Here is a 22,817-nt window from a genome sequence, read left to right on the forward strand (position 1 = left end):
CTTGACAAATAATTGAATAAGTATCTACCACGACAGTAGCTTTAATATAAGCACAACATTCCCTTTAACCCCACCTCCCCTTCTGCTATTGGCTTGTTAAAATATCTAAATACTAAAATAAGTCTAAACATGGATACACAAGCGCATCCCTTTGTATCACTATTTGGCAACAGATGCCCTTGTTATAGATTGGGCAGGGCTCAGCTCACAAGCAGGAAGCAGAACTGTATCCACTGCCCTGCACTCATGCCACACATTATATAGTGAATAAAGTTCCCCCTATTGTAAAATATAAGGATATTATAAGTCACAGAGGAGTTTCATGCTTTTATACAGGCCATGGAACTCCGAGGTTACTTCTAATATCCTTATATTTTACAATAGGGGGTACTTTATTTATTATAATACACAAGTTTCAGTGAGCCATGTGACAGAAATGACATCACTAGTCACCGTTTATAAGGATATAATTTACAAGATATTCATGGCTTTTGTGTATTATAAGAGAATAAAAATAATCACACAAATAGAATTAATAAGGATTTGCCTCTTGCAGTCTGATTGGTGGGAATTTCTTCCCTAAGCACGTGACCTGCTAAAGTGCATAGTGTCCAATGAGTGAGCAGTGATCTTCCCGTGAAGCACCATCTAAAAACCAACAGTGAATATGGCTGAAGTTAAAATCAGGAATTGTCAAGTATTTGTGCAGTACAATAAAAAAAAGTCCACAACTGTGAGCGGCTCCATTTCCCAGGTGGATAAAAGCTGCGCTGTTTCTTTAAGACAACTCACTGTCAGGCGTAGGTGGGGCCCTTGGGCTGTAGAAGGGGCTCCCGTTCCAACGAGTCGTTGCTTCTCCCTCGATATTTAAAAAACTGCCCTAAAATCTGCGCTCGTGTAAAGGAGAAATTGTAAAATAAAAATCACTTTAGTTTTCATGTTCATTTAGTTCTACTTCCCAAATGCCGGGCGTTCCCATATCAAATTGATGGTGGTTGGGCCACATCGGGCTGAACCATTATAATGTAACCCTGGGGAGAGGTCCTCAATCCCATAGGGTTTTTGAACCCACCCGAAACTCAGACAGATATGGGCAGGCTGTTGGGAAGCATCAATTAACTGCCAATAAGCCACTGACTGTCAGGCTGGAAGCTTATACCAGTTTGGGTCAGAACTTGATTGAGTGGGGGGGGGTAAATATATGTCAATATATATGGGGCAGTAACCAATAGCAACCAGGCAGAGATTACCTTACTTCAGCCAACAGCAGGAAGACCAGTTAAAGCCATTGTTTGATTGGTTACTGCCTTTGGATTATTCAAGCCCAGCTCATGGTTACTGCAGGGGCGGGACTAGGACTCTCTGACGGCAGTTAAGTATCAGAGAATGGAGTTGGGGGTCAGTATAAACTAGTGATTTGCTGGTCCAGAAAACCTTGACCTGCACCACCTTCCCCCCTCCATTTATAGACCTGCACTGTCCCGCCCAGCCAATGATGTCACAAAGGAGGCGTGAGTCTATAAAACAGGAAGTCAAAAGCACTCACAGGAGGAGCCGCGGGTTTGGGGCCGGCCCACACATCACTAGTGCAAAGTGCAGGACTTGCAGGGGCACAATCACCAGCAGATTAAAGGATACAATGAGATCCAAAAACACAGCCCCCAGACTGCCCGTTAGCCAGGGAAGGTGCCGGACAACGTAGGTTCCCTCCGATTGGTCGGACTCTGGGTTCTTGAGTAACACGCTGGCTCCGTACGTCACGTTACCCACAATCACCAGCAGGAACAGAGTCGGGGCCAGACCTTCTGTGGATTTTCTCTTGAACTGCAGGGAAACAAGATCCAGCCCAAATGAGACACTGACATCAGTTACTTACATTGGTGTAGATCTGTGGGGGAGGGGCAGTTACTTACATTGGTGTCGATCTGAGGGGGAGGGGCAGTTACTTAAGGTGGCCATAGACTCAAAGATCCGCTCGTTTGGCGACATTTCCAAACGAGTGGATCTTTCCCCGATATGCCACAAACGGCAGGGCTATACTGGGGGTAATTCGAACGTTCGGCCGTATGGCCGAAGGATCGAATTACTATGCGCCAAGGGGCTCCGACGGGTCGGTCGGTTAAAAATCAAACCTTCCCGATCGATATCGTGGCCAGATATCGATCGGGAAGACCCGTCGGAAGCCCCCATACACAGGCAGATAAGCTGTCAAATTGGTCCAAACGACCCATATCGGCAGCTTTATCTGCCCGTGTATGGCCACCTTTACATTGGTGTAGATCTGAGGGGGAGGGGCAGTTACTTACATTGGTGTAGATCTGAGGGGGAGGGGCAGTTACTTACATTGGTGTAGATCTGAGGGGGAGGGGCAGTTATTTACATTGGTGTAGATCTGAGGGGGAGGGGCAGTTATTTACATTGGTGTAGATCTGAGGGGGAGGGGCAGTTACTTACATTGGTGTAGATCTGAGGGGGAGGGGCAGTTACTTACATTGGTGTAGATCTGAGGGGGAGGGGCAGTTACTTACATTGGTGTAGATCTGAGGGGGAGGGGCAGTTACTTACATTGGTGTAGATCTGAGGGGGAGGGGCAGTTACTTACATTGGTGTAGATCTGAGGGGGAGGGGCAGTTACTTACATTGGTGTAGATCTGAGGGGGAGGGGCAGTTACTTACATTGGTGTAGATCTGAGGGGGAGGGGCAGTTACTTACATTGGTGTAGATCTGAGGGGGAGGGGCAGTTATTACATTGGTGTAGATCTGAGGGGGAGGGGCAGTTACTGACATTGGTGTAGATCTGAGGGGGAGGGGCAGTTATTACATTGGTGTAGATCTGAGGGGGAGGGGCAGTTACTTACATTGGTGTAGATCTGAGGGGGAGGGGCAGTTACTTACATTGGTGTAGATCTGAGGGGGAGGGGCAGTTACTTACATTGGTGTAGATCTGAGGGGGAGGGGCAGTTACTTACATTGGTGTAGATCTGAGGGGGAGGGGCAGTTATTACATTGGTGTAGATCTGAGGGGGAGGGGCAGTTACTTACATTGGTGTAGATCTGAGGGGGAGGGGCAGTTACTTACATTGGTGTAGATCTGAGGGGGAGGGGCAGTTACTTACATTGGTGTAGATCTGAGGGGGGGGCAGTTACTTACATTGGTGTAGATCTGAGGGGGGGGGGGGCAGTTACTTACATTGGTGTAGATCTGAGGGGGAGGGGCAGTTACTTACATTGGTGTAGATCTGAGGGGGAGGGGCAGTTACTTACATTGGTGTAGATCTGAGGGGGAGGGGCAGTTACTTACATTGGTGTAGATCTGAGGGGGAGGGGCAGTTACTTACATTGGTGTAGATCTGAGGGGGAGGGCAGTTACTTACATTGGTGTAGATCTGAGGGGGAGGGGCAGTTACTTACATTGGTGTAGATCTGAGGGGGAGGGGCAGTTACTTACATTGGTGTAGATCTGAGGGGGGGGGCAGTTACTTACATTGGTGTAGATCTGAGGGGGGGGGCAGTTACTTACATTGGTGTAGATCTGAGGGGGGGGGCAGTTACTTACATTGGTGTAGATCTGAGGGGGAGGGGCAGTTACTTACATTGGTGTAGATCTGAGGGGGAGGGGCAGTTACTTACATTGGTGTAGATCTGAGGGGGAGGGGCAGTTACTTACATTGGTGTAGATCTGAGGGGGGGGGCAGTTACTTACATTGGTGTAGATCTGAGGGGGAGGGGCAGTTACTTACATTGGTGTAGATCTGAGGGGGGGGGGGCAGTTACTTACATTGGTGTAGATCTGAGGGGGGGGGGCAGTTACTTACATTGGTGTAGATCTGAGGCAGTCGGGAGATCAAGTAGGACAAAGTGGACATTAAGCCACAAGCAAAGCCAATCTTGTTCTTCACCGAATACTCCTGAAAAACACAACAGGAAATTTAGGAAGTGATGAAAAATAAATCTTTTCTGTTAAAGGGGATGTTCACCTTCCAAACACTTTTTCAGTTCAGTTGTTTTCAGATTGTTCCCCAGAAATAAAGACTTTTTTCAGTTACTTTCTATTATTTATTTTTTACTGTTTTTCCAAAATCTAAGTGTAAAGTTGAATGTCGGTGTCTCTGGTGTTTGAGTCTGGCAGTTCAGTAATTCAGGTGCAGATTCTGTTACAATTTTACATTGAGTTGATCCATTTCTCAGCAGCATCTCTGGATTATCAGTAACTATTGTATCAAGTCTAACAGCTGCCTGTAATGTAACCCAGAGATTCTGCTCAGCAGGGACAAAGATAAGAAATTTATCAACTAAATGTATCAATTTAGTACAATTTACAGGGTTGGCGTTATTTACAGGGTCATTCTTTAAAGGGGAACTTCGGCTTCCAAACCAAAATATGATAAAGAGGCCACATAACACAGAAACCCCTGATATACACATCACAGTTACCTGTTTCTTCAAAAAGTATGAATAAATGACAGTTTCTATACTGAAATTCAGCCGATTAATGGTTCTTATCTTTCTGCATCATTTGAAATCCTGCCAAAAGTAAAATTATGTTTACTTTTCAAAAAGCTTAAGTTATGTTTTTGTGGAGTTCCCCTTAAAGGAGTTTGTAAAGAAGAAGAAAGTCCGACAGCTGGAGGCAGAGAGATCCAGAGAAAAGCAGGAGCCAGAGAGAAGTCTTGTAGGTGAGAATGGGCAGAAGTGATGAAAGGAGAAGAGAGGGAAGATCAGAAGCAGAGAAGGTCGAATGAAGGAGTGTATTTGGAGATCAGAGATGAAATATAGGGAGGGGCTTCATTATTAATGTGAATGTGAGTGTAAGTAATTTGAATCTGATTCTAGAAGAGATTGGGAGCCAGTGAAGGGACATACATATGGGAGCAGCTGATGTTGAGCGGTGAGATAGATGAATGAGTCTAGCGGCCGCGTTTAGATCAGACTGGAGTTGTGAAAGGTGACTTGTTGGAATACCTGTGAGGAGTAAAGGTGGCCATACACGGATAGATCCGCTCGTCTGGCGATGTCGCCAAACGAGCGGATCTCCCTCCGATATGCCCACCTTGAGGTGGGCAATATCGGGCTGATCCGATCGTGGGCCCTAGGGCCCAACGATCGGATCCTAGCGTTCGCCAAACGGGCGGTCGGATCGCAGGACCGCATCAACGAACAGATGCGGCCGCGATCCGACGGGATTTTTAATCCCATCCGATCGAGATCTGGCCGACTTTCGGCCAGATCTCGATCGGGGAAGCCCGTCGGGGGCCCCCATACACGGGCCAATAAGCTGCCGACACGGTCTGTCGGCAGCTTTTATCGGCCCGTGTATGGCCACCTTTAGTTGCAGTAATCAAGGCGGGAGATGATGAGAGACTGAATCAGTGTTTTAGTTGATTCTGAACTGAGATAGGGTCGTATTCGAGCAATGTTGCGCAGTTGATACAACAAAATTTGTGTTTGGATGTGTGGTGAAAAAAGTATAACTCCTAGGCAGCCTGTGTGGTGGAATGAAAGGTGGTGTTGTTTACGGTGAGTGATATCTGAGGGACAGGGGAAGATCTTGGAGGAAATATAATGAGTTCTGTTTTAGAAAGGTTCAGTTTCAGGTGGCGCTGTGACATCCAGGAGGAGACAGCAGAGAGACAGTCTGTGACTTGGGAAAGGACAGAATTAGAAAGATCAGGAGTAGACAAGTAGAGTTGAGAGTCATCAGCATAAAGGTGATACTGAAGTCCAAATGACTGAATGAGTTTTCCTAGTGAAGTTGTATAGAGCGAGAACAGCAGGGGGCCAAGAACAGAGCCTTGAGGAATTCCAACAGAGAGTGGGAAAGTAGTAGAAGTAGAGTTAGAGAAGGAAACTTTAAAGGAACGGTCAGACAGATAAGATGTAAACCATGAAAGAGCAGTGAATGCAGCTGAATATAGAATGTCTAGGAGTGTCTTTGTGTCTAGGACACAAAGATCCGATCGTAGCTGCCATATTGGGACAGAAAAGATTATTAATATGATTTTTAATACAACCCTGATGTTGCTGGACTACAGCTCCCAGCATCCCTCAACCTTCATTATATGTTGTATTATTCTGGGATTTGTAGTCCAGCAACAACTGAGTAAAGCTTGGTTGAGCAGCAGGGTTTACTACCGTTTGTAAAGTCACTGCAATATCTATGTGGATTTTGCTGTATTGGGTGGGGCCTAAAAATTGCAGTTTATATGGGGTGTTCCCAATATCCTTCACTGATTCAGTTACAGCAAAAAGCAGAAGGACACTGAATGATATACACAGAGTGATATACACAGAGTGATATACACAGAGTGATATACACAGAGTGATATACACAGAGTGATATACACAGAGTGATATACACAGAGTGATATACACAGAGTGATTTACACAGAGTGATTTACACAGAGTGATTTACACAGAGTGATATACACAGAGTGATATACACAGAGTGATGTACACAGAGTGATGTACACAGAGTGATATACACAGAGTGATATACACAGAGTGATATACACAGAGTGATATACACAGAGTGATATACACAGAGTGATATACACAGAGTGATTTACACAGAGTGATTTACACAGAGTGATTTACACAGAGTGATATACACAGAGTGATATACACAGTATGATATACACAGAGTGATATACACAGAGTGATATACACAGAGTGATATACACAGAGTGATATACACAGAGTGATATACACAGAGTGATATACACAGAGTGATTTACACAGAGTGATTTACACAGAGTGATTTACACAGAGTGATATACACAGAGTGATATACACAGAGTGATATACACAGAGTGATATACACAGTATGATATACACAGAGTGATATACACAGAGTGATATACACAGAGTGAGTGATATACAAAGTGTGATATACACAGAGTGATATACACAGAGAAATATACACAGAGTGATATACACAGAGTGATATACACAGAGAAATATACACAGAGTGATATACACAGTATGATATACACAGAGTGATATACAAAGTGTGATATACACAGAGTGATATACACAGAGTGATATACAGAGTGAGTGATATACAAAGTGTGATATACACAGAGTGATATACAAAGTGTGATATAAACAGAGTGATATACACAGTATGATATACACAGAGTGATATACACAGAGAAATATACACAGAGTGATATACACAGTATGATATACACAGAGAGATATACACAGTGATATACACAGTATGATATACACAGAGTGATATACACAGAGAAATATACACAGAGTGATATACAAAGAGTGATATACACAGAGTGATATACACAGAGTGATATACAAAGTATGATATACAAAGTGTGATATACACAGAGAGATAAACACAGTGTTATCAGGAAGGCAGTTTTACTATGCAGGCAATACTGAGCCACACCTACAGGGGGCAGCAGGGAGCACTTACCTCTTCTCCATCAGTCGAGAGCAGGTGGCGGCTGTGGAACGGATCTGCAGAATTCAGGGGACTGGATCCCGCCTCTTGCAGGAGAGAGAAAGTGGCAAAAGAGCCCAAAAAGGCGATTCCACACACTGCATTAATGGGGGCATACACTAAGAGACAAGGCAAAAAGGAAGGTCTCATAATCAATATCAGTGGTTATTATGTGCACCTCCCTGCACTGTTGGTTCTGACTATTATCTACCAGTGAAGCAAATCAGCAGTACTCAGCTCTCCTTCTGCCAAAGCTCAATTTCCAACAATGCATTGTCCTGTGACCAACAGAAAACAGCACAGGATTGTGGGACGTGAAGTCTAGGGGAGCATTGAATATTGCTGCATTGTATCAATGGTACATGTAGTCAGTGCATGTACCATGTACCATGTATTCTGCAGTGCAGAAAATAGCAGACACACACACAGTGACGTTAGACTTAAGTACAGATACTCACAGCTGGGACTTTGGTTCCGACATTTGAAATAGAAGTAAAAACACAGCATTAAGAGATCCGCAAATATATAATAGGCTGAAGTGTATCTCTGTAGAAAAAAAGATGAAAATCAATGTACCAGGGCCCGGGGCCACAAGAACTATATAACAATAAATGGTCACATATATTAAGTGAAAGAGAATGTTCTGACTATTCCCAACAGAAGAACAATTCACATGTCATGGGAGCAGGAAGTTCAGAGAATCAGAGCTTCTCTACCTAAGTACTGGTGGACAACCGATTCACTTACCCAGGTAGGGATCTGTCTGACCATGGGAAAGAGAACAGCCCAGGAGCAGGAAGTACAGAGAATCAGAGCTCTGTACCTTGGTAAGTACTGGGGGAGATTGGATTCACTTACCCAGGGGGAGGTTCATGTCTGACCATGGGAAAGAGAACAGCCCAGGAGCAGGAAGTACAGAGAATCACAGCTCTGTACCTGGGTAAGTACTGGGGGAGATTGGATTCACTTATCCAGGGGGAGGTTCCTGTCTGACCATGGGAAAGAGAACAGCCCAGGAGCAGGAAGTACAGAGAATCAGAGCTCTGTACCTGGGTAAGTACTGGGGGAGATTGGATTCACTTACCCAGGGGGAGGTTCCTGTCTGACCATGGGAAAGAGAACAGCCCAGGAGCAGGAAGTACAGAGAATCAGAGCTCTGTACCTGGGTAAGTACTGGGGGAGATTGGATTCACTTACCCAGGGGGAGGTTCCTGTCTGACCATGGGAAAGAGAACAGCCCAGGAGCAGGAAGTACAGAGAATCAGAGCTCTGTACCTGGGTAAGTACTGGGGGAGATTGGATTCACTTACCCAGGGGGAGGTTCCTGTCTGACCATGGGAAAGAGAGCAGCCCAGGAGCAGGGTAATTACTAGTGGAGGTTGGATTCATATGTTTACCCTAAACAGACTTGCTTAAAGGGCAAGTCAACGCCAACATAACAATTTGCCTAAGACAAGAAAACATAATTAAAAGTGTAAAAATAAAAACTGGGTAAATAGACAGACAAAATAAAAATGTATCTAATATAGTTAGTTAGGCAAAAATATAATGTATAAAGGCTGGAGTGACTGGATGTGTAACATAATAGCCAGAACTCTACTTCCTGCTTTTCAGCTCTCATGCTTTCCACTGATTGGTTACCAGGCAGTAACCAATCAGAGACTTGAGGGGGGGGCACATGGGACATAACTGTTGCTTTTGAATCTGAACTGAATGCTGAGGATCAATTACAAACTCACTGAACAGTTATGTCCCATGTGGCCCCCCTTATAGTCACTGACTAACTCAGAGTTAGAGAGCTGAAAAGCAGGAAGTAGTGTTCTGGCTATTATGTTACACATCCAGTCACTCCAGCCTTTATACATTACATTTTTGGCTAACTAACTTTATTAGATACATTTTTTATTCTGAACAGCCTATCTATTTACACAATTTTTATTTACACTGAACTGTTCCTATTGAAAGCAGCACTTGCTTAACACCTGCTTGTTCCCCAGCAGCAAAGACAGGTGTTAATCCGCTGCCTTGTCTTACATTGTATCAACAGTCTGAACCAGCAGTGCAGACAATAGACAGGGACAGAAAAACACTGCTTTCAATAGCAATACATATGCACATAACTTAAAAACCATAGAAAATCTGTAATGAATGTATCTTGCAAAGTTGCTTAGAATTATGTTTTCTTTTAGAAGGCCAAAAAAGAAATTTTAGTATGTTACAGAATGCCCAACTCTAAGCAACTTTTCAATTGGTCATTTTTTTTTATTGCTTTTGACTTATTTGCTTTCTTCTTTTGCCTCTTTCCAGCTTTCAAATCGGGGTCACTAACCCCAAACTAAAAAAATGCTCTGTAAGGCTACAAATGTATTGTTATTGCTACTTTTTATTACTCATTTTCTATTCAGGCCTCTCCTATTCATATTCCAGTCTCTTATTTAAATCAATGCATGGTTGCTAGGGGAATTTGGACTCTAGCAACCAGATGGCTGGAACTGCAAACTGGAGAGCTGCTGAATAAAAAGTGAAATAAGTCAAAAACCACAAATAATAAAAAATGAAAACCAACTGCAAATCATCTCAGAATATCCCTCTCTACATCATACTAACAGTTAATTTAAAGGTGAACAACACATTTAATGAATAAATGCAGCCCCTACCAGTACCTGCATTAACATTTAACCTGAGTTGTACGATTGCTTCTCTGAGTGCTGAGTGACAGTCATACCTGCAGGGGAAGTTGATCCGCCAGGTAAGTCCCCACAAGATTCAGAGAGTCTCCAATCGTCCAGCCCAAGAGGAACCAAATGGATATGGCTTTGTCCATCTTGCCTGTCTTGCAGGCCGTGTAGAACTGCCTGAGAGGGAGAACAGGGGAAGAATCATTGATTATTGACATTTACCAACTCCATGAATTGGTGATTCAAAGCACAACCAATTCTGTGTATTCATAACAACCTGCCATTAGCCACTGTATGGCCACTATTAACAATTCAGCCTATTCTAATTCTTAAAGGGATACTGTCATGGGAAAAATGTTTGTTTCAAAACACATCAGTTAGTAGTGCTGCTCCAGCAGAATTCTGCACTGAAATCCGCTTCTCAAAAGAGCAAACAGATTTTTTATATTTTATTTTGAAATCTGACATGGGGCTAGACATATTGTCAGTTTCCCAGCTGCCCCCAGTCATGTGACTTGTGCTCCGATAAACTTTAGTCACTCTTTACTGCTATACTGCAAGTTGAAGTGATATCCCCCCTCCGTTTTTCCCCCAGCAGCCTAACAACAGAACAATGGGAAGGTAACCAGATAACAGCTCCCTAACACAAGATAGCAGCTGCCTGGTAGATCTAAGAACAGCACTCATTAGTAAAATCCAGGTCCCACTGAGACACATTCAGTTACATTGAGTAGGAGAAACAACGGCCTTGCAGAAAGCAGTTCCATCCTAAAGTGCTGGCTCTTTCACAAAGCACATGACCCCCTGCTGACAAGGATCCCCCTAATCTGATCCAATAACTCAAAATGATGACAGAAACTTAATTCTGGCCCACCATCTGGGTGTCTTAATTGAGACAAGATTCCACTATAATAACTCTAATAACTATAAATGGCAGATCTTAATCTGTGTGGATTCAGGACCAATCAAAACAGGGAATTGCTAACAACATCCCGGCTGCTTGGCTGCAGATAAGATACACTTTGTACTTTCTCTGTACATAACCAGAATAATAACAATCTCCCCTGTGCTTTACCTGAAGGATCTCTGGCTATTTATCAGCCCTTCAGCCTGGTGATAAGAAAACATTCCTGGAAATACCCAGCCACCTGCTGATCCCAAGACACAAATCACACAAACAACGCAGGTAGCGGCATTTTAGCAAAGCACATGGAGTCCTCCAGGCAAGGGATTGTGTTACAAACAACACAGATAAGCAGACGCATATCTTCCTGGCTGAGGCTGAACAACAATTATCACTACACTTGCCAGGAGAGACGACTAGTAAATAGCTGCTTCATCTGTCTGTAGAACATGAAAGTGAAAATAAATCCTTGTGTTGGAAATATGTTGCACCAATGAACCTAATAACGAATTGATTCAAAATCTGCTTTTCCTTGTGCCCATTCTATAGCCAATAGCAGCTTTGCTTCTTATCTAGCTGTGATGTCACGAGTGACCAGGGCTGGGAGATTTGATTTGGGGTCAGTTAAGTTTAACCAGGTTGTTTTTTGTTTTCCTTCCTCCTAAACCACTTAAAGACGTATGATCTAGTTGAACTATGCTACTGTGTTTGCTGCAAGTCGCTTACACAATTTGCTGCTTCTTATACTTATTTATTTTTCTAGTTGCAGTTTTCTGTTTCTGTTTCAGTCACTCAAAGTGCAAAGTGCAGTGTCTCACTAACTTGTTACTTACCCTTCTGCGCAGGTCCAGTCTACGGAGTTCACCGACGCCATCTTCTTCCACGCAATCTTCTTCCTGCTTTGATCGGCGTTTTTGGCACATGCGCAGTAGGAGCATTTCGCCGGTACGGATCTACTGCGCATGCGCCGTGACTTTTGGCGCATGCGCAGTAGATCTGTACCGGCGAAATGCGTCTACTGCACATGCGACGGTCAAAGCAGGAACAAGATCGCGTCGAAGAAGATGGCGTCTGTGAACTGCGTGGACTGGACCTGCGCAGAAGGGTAAGTAACAAGTTAGGGGCATTTGCCCAGCGGGACAGGTAGGCCAGGGCGGAGGAGGGAGGGGGAGCAACACAGGGGAGGGGGGAGGGTTTTTGCACCCAGGGGGTTTCCTTCTCCTTTAAGGGTGAAGACAGACAGAGCTACTAGTAGCAGCTACTTGTTGTGAATATAAAATACCCTGCCATAGACAATACTGAGAATTGCCTCTGCTAAAACAAATGTGTAAGGCTATGGGCACACAGACTGAAGGCTCCGGCTCTTGTCAGTATTTTTGGAGGCTGATTCAAGTAGATCTGCTCAGTGCCCCTGTTCCATTAATTTGAATTAGGTCGGCCTGTGCGCACAGTGCCTGTGACTGAGGTCAACCCAAATATTGACCTCAGCTTCAGCTTCAGTGTGAGTGCACACAGGCCGATCAGATTCAAATCAATGGAGCAGGGGCACTGATAGGGTTGCTACCTTTTCTGGAAAAAAAATACCGGCCTTCCTTTATTCTTGCTGTTTTTTCCTATTAATACAATTGGCATCAAGTATAATTTTTACTGGCCAGGCCGGTAAAATACTGGCCAGATGGCCACCCTAGGCACTGAGCAGATCTGCTTCTCTCAGCCTGACAACAGCCTGTGTGCCCATAGCCCAAGTAAGGGCAATTATCACTATTGTCTATTTTGTAGCTGCTACTAATAGCTCTGTGCTTCTTCATTCTAACTGAGAGGACAGCAAATCAGCATGTTTTGGAGGGATTAGGACATGGGTATTGCAAGCTGTGCCAGACACCAAGATATTTTCTACAGTTCTGGCACAGGGGTATGTTTTACATTAGGAACATATTCTTGTCCTCATTCAGCCTGAGCCAGGAGTTCTAATGTAAATGCCACCCTCCACTGGGCAACTAAAGTCTGACATTACTCAGTACATTCATAGAGATGTGCCACAAGCTCCAAAAGGATCCAATATAAAGAGGAAGCACTATTAGTAACTACAACTTTTGCCAACTGAAATTCTTTGGTTTGGCACTTTCCGTGCTACAAGTTCGGTGCTAATAAAGTTACTTGTAATTGCTAATAAGAATAAATACAAATGGCATTCAGCTGAAGGGGTTAAAGTGGCACGAGCAGAAGTGATTGTTTAGCAGATAAACTGGTTGCTCAGCATAAAAGCCAGAAGAGTCAGCTCCTGAAACACAGCAGAGTCATGTGGCCGCTGATAATGATAAATATGCAGCTGTTGGGTTTCCTCGTCAGCACTGATACTCTCTGAGAATTAACCTGGACTGAGACTTAGATCTTTTCTGTTGAAATCTAATTGTGATTGGCTGCTCTAGGCAACATCACTGTTAAAGGAGAAGTAAAAATTAATGTAGCTAAAAATGTCATATTTGATATAGTGAACTTATTGCACGAGGCTAAAGTTTGAGCTTGTCAATAGCAGCAATGATCCAGGACTTCAAACTTGTCACAGGGGGTCACCATCTTGGAAAGTGTCTGTGACACTCACATGCTCAGTGGGCTCTGATTGGCTGTTGAGAAGCTAAGCTTAGGGCTCGTCACTAATTATCCAGCGGAAAATGAGCTTCCCTGGCTGTAATATAAGCTGATGCTACAGGTTTGCTGATTATTCAATTCTGATGCTAATTGCACTGGTTTCTGTGCTGCCATGTAGTAATTATGTGTATTAATTACTAATCAGCCTTATATTGTGACATTTCTATTCTATGTGTACTGTATATTGTGAGTGGCTCCCTAAGCTCAGTAAGTGACAGCAGCACAGAGCATGTGCAGTGAATCAGCAGAAAAGAAGATGGGGAGCTACTGGGGCATCTTTGGAGACACAGATCTTTACTGCTAAAGGGCTGTGGTTGCCTTGGGCTGGTACAGAAGCACAAAACATCATGTACAACATTTCTAGCTACTTCTGTAGTTAGGCTTTAGTTCTCCTTTAATGCTTCACTCCAGTTTTACACAGTATGTTAAACTGTGCACACTAAACCCCCATTCCTCCTGCTCCCCATTATTCAGTCAAGGCCAGAGGGATACACACAGGGAATGTAGAACATGTGATCAGGTTGGGGTTCAAAGCCCAGATGTGAACATTTGTAGTAGTGATGTGCGGGCCAGGCCAATACCCATGGGATCAGCAGGATTCCCCGCGGGTCGGGTGGGTTCGGACTGACCACGCTGACCCTCTTGTGGGTCCCTGCCTGCAACCTTAGACTGCCGGCTTCCCTCTTACAGACAAGCGATTTTACCCGCGTTCCGTTTTTCTGCGTTCAGCCGCAGGGGAGCGCAGGAATAGACGCATTACATTTTTTCCAATGGGGCTGTACTCACACAGGCGCGTGTAGGCGCCGAACGCAGGAAAAATGCAGCATGTTGCGTCTCAACCTGCGTTCGGCGCCTACACGCGCCTGTGTGAGTACAGCCCCATTGGAAAAAATGTAATGCGTCTATTCCTGCGCTCCCCTGCGGCTGAACGCAGAAAAACGGAACGCAGGGGAGCACAGGTAAAAACGCTCGTCTGTAAGAGCCCTTAAAGAATTGCACCCGCCCCACCCCTTTTTTGACATCATTGTGGGGCAGCGCGGGTCTATAAATGGAGGGGGAAGGCTGCCGGGTGTAGGTGCTCATTGTCTCTGGCCCTCCGTCTCTTAAAATGCAAATAGTTTCTCCCAACAACCTGCTTCAGTAAATAAGGCATTAATGGGGTTATGTAATAAAATGCACAAAGTTTGCATAGGTGCAGTAACCCATAGCAACCAATCAGCAGGCAGCAGTTGCTGGTCACCTGTTTAAAAGCAAATCTTGTTGGTTGCTATGGGTGACTGCTCCTGGGCAAGCTTAGAGTCTTATATTACATATGGGGTTAAGTGTTTTAGCACAGACACAAAGATTATAATTTAATTATAGTGTCCCTTTAATTCCCATGTGTTGAGTGGCAGATGAGTAGCTGCAATAGGACAGGACATCATACTATTCCTATTACAATACACACAATTTATACTGAAGCAACACCTTCCCTTTAATCTAATCCAACCCAAACCCCAATCACCATGACCACAGGAAGAAATAGTCTCTATATCAGAACAGAGAATGACATTTCTACATTCTAACTGGGAAACCACAAAACGGGTTCTGAAACTTCCCCGAGTGCTGAACTTGTGACAGAGTGAGAAATACGGGTATGGGACCTGTTATCCAGAATGCTCGGGACCGGTTATCCAGAATGCTCGGGACCTGGGGTTTTCTCGATAACAGATCTTTCCGTAATTTGGATCTTCATACCTTAAGTCTACTAGAAAATCATGTAAACATTAAATAAAACCAATAGGCTGGTTTTGCTTCCTACAAGGATTAAAGGGGTGGTTCACCTTTAAGTTAAGTTTAGTATGTTATTATATATATATATTTCAAATGGGGGTCACTGACCCCATCTACAAACAAATGCTCTGTAAGACTACAAATGTGTTCTTATTGCTTTCTATTTAGGCCTCCTCTATTCATATTCCAGTCTCGTATTCAAATCAATGCATGGTTGCTAGGGTAAATTGGACCTTAGCAACCAGATGGCTGAAATTACAAACGGGAGAGCTGCTGAATAAAAATCTAAATAAATCAAAAACCACAAATAATAAAAAATGAAAACCAATTGCAAATTGTCTCAGAATATCACTCTACATCATACTAACAGTTAATTTAAAGGGGAACAACCCATTTAATTATATCTCGGTTGGGATCAAGTACAAACTACTGTTTTATTATTACACAGAAAAAGAAAATAATTTTTACAAATTTGGATTATAATGGAGTCTATGGGAGACGGCCTCTCTGTAATTCTGAGTTTTCTGACTAACGGGTTTCCCGGATAGCGGATCCTATACCTGTACTGTATGGAATAGGTCAAATTCCCAAAAATACTCACGGGATGGAGGCCCCCATGAAGCAAAGGATGGAAAAGAGCCCCATGTAGACACTGGCTTCATCCCGAGCATCCGCCGTGCACTCATCAAGGACAATCCAGATCCACCGCGTCCCGTTGGGGCAATTTGTCCCGTTTGGGGGGAAGGATGAACCGTTGTTAGGGATTTCCTCCATGTTTCCTGGTCTTCTGGGAATAAAAAAGAACAGAGATGGACTGAGATCACTGGAAATTCCCCCCAAAATTGAATTTAAAATACAATATTCACATGCATTGCAATTAAGGCAGATTTGAACACAGATCAGACATGTAACCCCATCTCTCTTACGCCCCAGACTCCCGGCACCCCATCTCTCTTACGCCCCAGACTCCCGGCACCCCATCTGTCTTACGCCCCAGACTCCCGGCACCCCATATCTCTTACGCCCCAGACTCCCGGCACCCCGTCTCTCTTACGCCCCAGACTCCCGGCACCCCATCTGTCTTACGCCCCAGACTCTCGGCACCCCATCTCTCTTACGCCCCAGACTCCCGGCACCCCATCTGTCTTACGCCCCAGACTCCCGGCACCCCATATCTCTTACGCCCCAGACTCCCGGCACCCCATCTGTCTTACGCCCCAGACTCCCGGCACCCCATCTGTCTTACGCCCCAGACTCCCGGCACCCCATATCTCTTACGCCCCAGACTCCCGGCACCCCATCTGTCTTACGCCCCAGACTCCCGGCACCCCATTTTCTCTTACGCCCCAGACTCCCGGCACCCCATATCTCTTACGCCCCAGACTCCCGGCACCCCATCTGTCTTACGCCCCAGACTCCCGGCACCCCATTTCTCTTACGCCCCAGACTCCCGGCACCCCATTTCTCTTACGCCCCAGACTCCCGGCACCCCATATCTCTTACGCCCCAGACTCCCGGCACCCCATCTGTCTTACGCCCCAGACTCCCGGCACCCCATTTCTCTTACGCCCCAGACTCCCGGCACCCCATTTCTCTTACGCCCCAGACTCCCGGCACCCCATATCTCTTACGCCCCAGACTCCCGGCACCCCATCTGTCTTACGCCCCAGACTCCCGGCACCCCATTTCTCTTACGCCCCAGACTCCCGGCACCCCATATCTCTTACGCCCCAGACTCCCGGCACCCCATCTCTCTTACGCCCCAGACTCCCGGCACCCCGTCTCTCAGACTCCCAGAACTCTTACCTCTCATGAAATGACAGTTGATAATCAGCTTCTCTGGTTCATCCCCATCAGCTCTGCCCTTTTTCCGGTCCGTTTAGTTTGTGACTATTTATTTGTATCTACTGAACTACAATACACTCAGACTGTCTGTCACTCTCAGGTAAATAAGCAGCTAATGTCTCCGGCCCCTCACACAGAGCAGCCCCAGAGACACCGTGTTTTTCCCTCACAAGGTTCCTCCCGGCCGGCTAATTCCCTTCTCTCTCTCTGAGAGAAACTTCAAGGAGCCGAGCAATACAAACAGGTCAGGTGACGCTGGGCGGGATATCATGTGACGTGCTGATGAATCAGTGTCTCCGCCTCCTCCCGGCAGTCCCCGCCCCGCGCTCTCACTCAGCGCAAGTGAATATAAAGGTGTGAGTTGTAAACAGGCGACTGTCTCGCTGTAATTACAGACCGTGTATGTGGCTCTGTATCCCGGGGTTACTATAGTTACTGCCCAACGCGGGACATCGAGATCGCATCGCACTGACCACGCCCATTGTGCGCCACGCCCCCTAATTACCATGTTATTTACCAAATTTGGCAGGTTAAGGAAGTTTGAACACATTTCTGTTGTTTTTATGTTATTACAGTTTTGCTAATGAAGGGGAATTGCCCTTTAAGCTGCAAGTCACAGTTTCCCAAGGAGACCTGCTTATCTTAAATTGTTATAATTGTTTCTCTGCTTATCTTAAATTGTTACAAATGTATCTAATTGCACCTGCCACGTATTCTGGGCTCTCTGCCAAAAGACAATTAAGTCAGAAACATTTTATCTTTTTCTGGATGTTCAGTGCAGTTTTGCTAATGAAAGGGAATTGCCCTTTAAGCTGCAAGTCACAGTTTCCCCATGAGACCTGTTTATCTTACATTGCTACAGTTGTTTCTTTGCTTTTCTTATTACAATTGTTTCTTTGTTTATTTTAAATTGTTACAAATGTATCTAAGTGCAGGCACTGAGTGTTCTGGGCTCTGACAAAAAGCCTCTTATTTAATTACGTTTCAGAAACATTGTATCTTTTTCTGGCTGTTCAGTGCAAGAGATCAAAGAGAAAGTCGGGACATTTCAGTAACAATCCGGGACTGTGGGTTGAGCTGTCAAAATTGGGACTGTCCCTCGAAAAATCCTGACTCCAACTTTTTTTTTTTTTTTTTTGGGTAAGCGGTTTTCTCCAGACATTTCCTAACATATGGAACATTCATTTTACTGTGGGCTCATGTGTAGGGCATTATATTAACTCTCTTGTCTTTAATAAAGTTCCCTGAACATTTGTAGTAAAAAGTGGTAACTTCAAGCATTTGCTTGAACTTTATATGACCTGCCCTATGCAAATTGACTTAAGTGCAAGATCACAAGCAAATGAACGCTAGCGCATCTTCGCTATGAAATGCTCGCACTGCCGAAGTAACGCTAGTGAAAAGTCGCCAGTGTTCTGCACCCAGGAAGCAACTTTACATATTAGTGAATTAGTGTAATGGAAGTGAATTTGCGCCTGGCGAAGTGGTGCGATGTGTGCAAAGCGGTTGCTGGCGACAAAATTTCGCCCTTTAGTAAATCTGCTCCTATGTGTGTGATGTCACGGTCTCATCTGGAGAGAAAGCTCTGGAATGAGCCAGAAAAAATGATGGTGATGCCAAAAGTGTAACGAAGTCTGGTGTAGGCCTCGGGCAGATTGTGTTCTATCGGTCCAATTTCCCTAAGGCTGGCCCTGGTGGCTACCATGCGCCGGGACCAGCTGCAAAAATTTTTTTGGAGGGCTCATCGCACTGCCCCACCCACTCCCGCCTTCTCCCCGCCCAGTGCTGGAGCAGCCTGCATCTCCCTTCCCATCCAAAAGGTAAGAGAGGCTGGGGAGTGGGGTTCCATATTACTGTAGAGGAAGCAGACCCCATGGGCCCTCCTGCAACCGCAAGGACTACTGACATTATACAGTTGCTTCATTATACATTTAACTTTAAGGTTATTAAATTACTTTTTGACATTTATGGCAATTTTATAACAACAAACATATGGCGATCTTTACAACAATACCCCACACTATAGCCAACAGATGGAGCTTTCTCTAACTATAATCTACACTACAACCAACAGATGGTGATCTTTACAACTAGACCCTAAACTACAACCAACAGATGGAGCTTTTTCTAACTACAATCTACACTACAACCAACAGATGGTGATCCTTAGAATTTTTTCCAACACTACAGCCAACAGATGAGCTTTCTCTAACTATAATCTGCATTACAACCAACAGATGGCGATCTTTTCAACAATACCCCACACTATAGACAACATAGGTTGCTTTCCATAACTACAATCTACAACCAACAGATGGCATCTTTACAATTATACCCCACACTATAGCCAACAGATGGCGCTTTCCGTAACTAAATTCTTCACTACAACCAACAATGTTTTTTTAATAATACCCCACACTATAGACAACATAGGTTGCTTTCCATAACTATAATCTACACTACAACCAACAGATGGTGATCTTTACAATTATACCCCACACTATAGCCAACAGATGGAGCTTTCTATAACTATAATCTACACTACAACCAACAGATGGCGATCTTTACAATTATACCCCACACTATAGCCAACATAGGTTGCGTTCCATAACTATTATCTACAATACAACCAACAGATAGCGATCTTTACAATTATACCCCACACTATAACCAACAGATGGAGCTTTCTCTAACTATAATCAACACTACAACCAACAGATGGTGATCTTTACAATAATACCCCACATTAGAGACAACATAGGTTGCGTTCCATAACTATTATCTACAATACAACCAACAGATGGCGATCTTTACAATTATAACCCACACTATAACCAACACATGGAGCTTTCTCTAACTAAAATTGCCAGTACAACCAACAGATGGCGATCTTTTCAATTATATCACACTATAGCCAACAGATGGACCTTTCTCTAACTAAAATTGCCAGTACAACCAACAGATGGCGATCTTTTCAATTATATCACACACTATAGCCAACAGATGGACCTTTCTCTAACTAAAATTGTCAGTACAACCAACAGATGGCGATCTTTTCAATAATACTCCACACTATAGACAACATAGGTTGCTTTCCATAACTATTATGTACAATACAACCAACAGATGGCGATCTTTACAATTATACCCCACACTATAACCAACAGATGGAGCTTTCTCTAACTATAATCTACACTACAACCAACAGATGGCGATCTTTACAATTATACCCCACACTATAGCCAACAGATGAAGCTTTCTATAACTATAATCTACACTACAACCAAAAGATGGCGATCTTTACAATAATACCCCACACTATAGACAACATAGGTTGCGTTCCATAACTATTATCTACAATACAACCAACAGATGGCGATCTTTAAAATTATACCCCACACTATAACCAACACATGGAGCTTTCTCTAACTACTGTATAATCTACACTTCAACCAACAGATGGCGATCTTTACAATTATATCACACACTATAGCCAACAGATGGAGCTTTCTCTAACTAAAATCGCCAGTACAACCAACAGATGGCGATCTTTTCAATAATACTCCACACTATAGACAACATAGGTTGCTTTCCATAACTATAAACTACACTACAACGAACAGATGGCGATCTTTACAATTATACCCCACACTATAGATGGAGCTTTCTCTAACTATAATCGACACTACAACCAACAGATGGCGATCTTTACCATAATACCCCACACTATAGACAACATAGGATTCTTTCTCTAACTATAATCTACTCTACAACCAACAGATGGCGATCTTTACAATAATACCCCACATTAGAGACAACATAGGTTGCGTTCCATAACTATTATCTACAATACAACCAACAGATGGCGATCTTTAAAATTATACCCCACACTATAACCAACATATGGAGCTTTCTCTAACTACTGTATAATCTGCACTACAACCAACAGATGGCGATCTTTACAATTATATCACACACTATAGCCAACAGATGGAGCTTTCTCTAACTAAAATTGCCAGTACAACCAACAGATGGCGATCTTTTCAATAATACTCCACACTATAGACAACATAGGTTGCTTCCCATAACTATAATCTACACTACAACCAACAGATGGCGATCTTTACAATTATACCCCACACTATAGCCAACAGATGGAGCTTTCTCTAACTATAATCTACACTACAACCAAGAGATGGTGATCTTTTCAATAATACCCCACATTCATAGACAACACAGGTTGCTTTCCATAACTATAATCTACACAATAACCAACAGATGGTGATCTTTTCAATAATACCCCACACTATAGACAACATAGGTTGCTTTCCATAACTATAATCTACACTACAACCAACAGATGGCGATCTTTACAATTATACCCCACACTATAGCCAACAGATGGAGCTTTCTCTAACTATAATCGACACTACAACCAACAGATGGCGGTCTTTACAATAATACCCCACACTATAGACAACATAGGTTGCTTTCCATAACTATAATCTACACTACAACCAACAGGTGGCGATCTTTACAATAATACCCCACACTATAGCCAACACATGGAGCTTTCTCTAACTACTGTATAATCTACACTACAAACAACAGATGGCGATCTTTACAATTATACCCCACACTATAGCCAACAGATGGAGCTTTCTCTAACTATAATCGACACTACAACCAAAAGATGGCGATCTTTACAATTATACCCCACACTATAGCCAACAGATGGAGCTTTCTATAACTATAATCTACACTACAACCAACAGATGGCGATCTTTACAATAATACCCCACACTATAGACAACATAGGTTGCGTTCCATAACTATTATCTACAATACAACCAACAGATGGCGATCTTTAAAATTATACCCCACACTATAACCAACACATGGAGCTTTCTCTAACTACTGTATAATCTACACTTCAACCAACAGATGGCGATCTTTACAATTATATCACACACTATAGCCAACAGATGGAGCTTTCTCTAACTAAAATCGCCAGTACAACCAACAGATGGCGATCTTTTCAATAATACTCCAGACTATAGACAACATAGGTTGCTTTCCATAACTATAATCTACACTACAACAGATGGCGATCTTTACAATTATACCCCACACTATAGCCAACAGATGGAGCTTTCTCTAACTATAATCTACACTACAACCAACGGATGGCGATCTGTTCAATAATACCCATTTATAGACAACACAGGTTGCTTTCCATAACTATAATCTACACAATAAACAACAGATGGCGATCTTTACAATTATTCCCCACACTATAGCCAACAGATGGAGCTTTCTCTAACTATAATCAACACTACAACCAACAGATGGCGATCTTTACAATTACAACCAACAGATGGCGATCTTTACAATTATTCCCCACACTATAGCCAACAGATGGAGCTTTCTCTAACTATAATCTACACTACAACCAACAGATGACGATCTTTACAATTACAACCAACAGATGGCGATCTTTACAATTAT

General features: G+C 43.6%; 1 protein-coding gene across 2 annotated transcripts; it reads right to left on the reverse strand.

Moving 5' to 3' along the window:
- Positions 1-449: 449 nt before the first annotated feature.
- Positions 450-17,487, reverse strand: slc66a1.L (solute carrier family 66 member 1 L homeolog). 2 transcript variants are annotated; one of them, NM_001097669.1, is given in 8 exon segments: positions 450-887; positions 1,639-1,824; positions 3,817-3,909; positions 7,434-7,579; positions 7,919-8,006; positions 10,186-10,315; positions 16,066-16,248; positions 17,271-17,487. In NM_001097669.1, coding segments are annotated over 7 exon segments (909 nt in total). In that variant the 5' UTR covers positions 16,239-16,248; positions 17,271-17,487; the 3' UTR covers positions 450-794.
- Positions 17,488-22,817: the final 5,330 nt, after the last annotated feature.

The sequence above is a fragment of the Xenopus laevis genome, chromosome 7L, assembly GCF_017654675.1.
Source record: "Xenopus laevis strain J_2021 chromosome 7L, Xenopus_laevis_v10.1, whole genome shotgun sequence".
NCBI lineage: Eukaryota > Metazoa > Chordata > Amphibia > Anura > Pipidae > Xenopus > Xenopus laevis.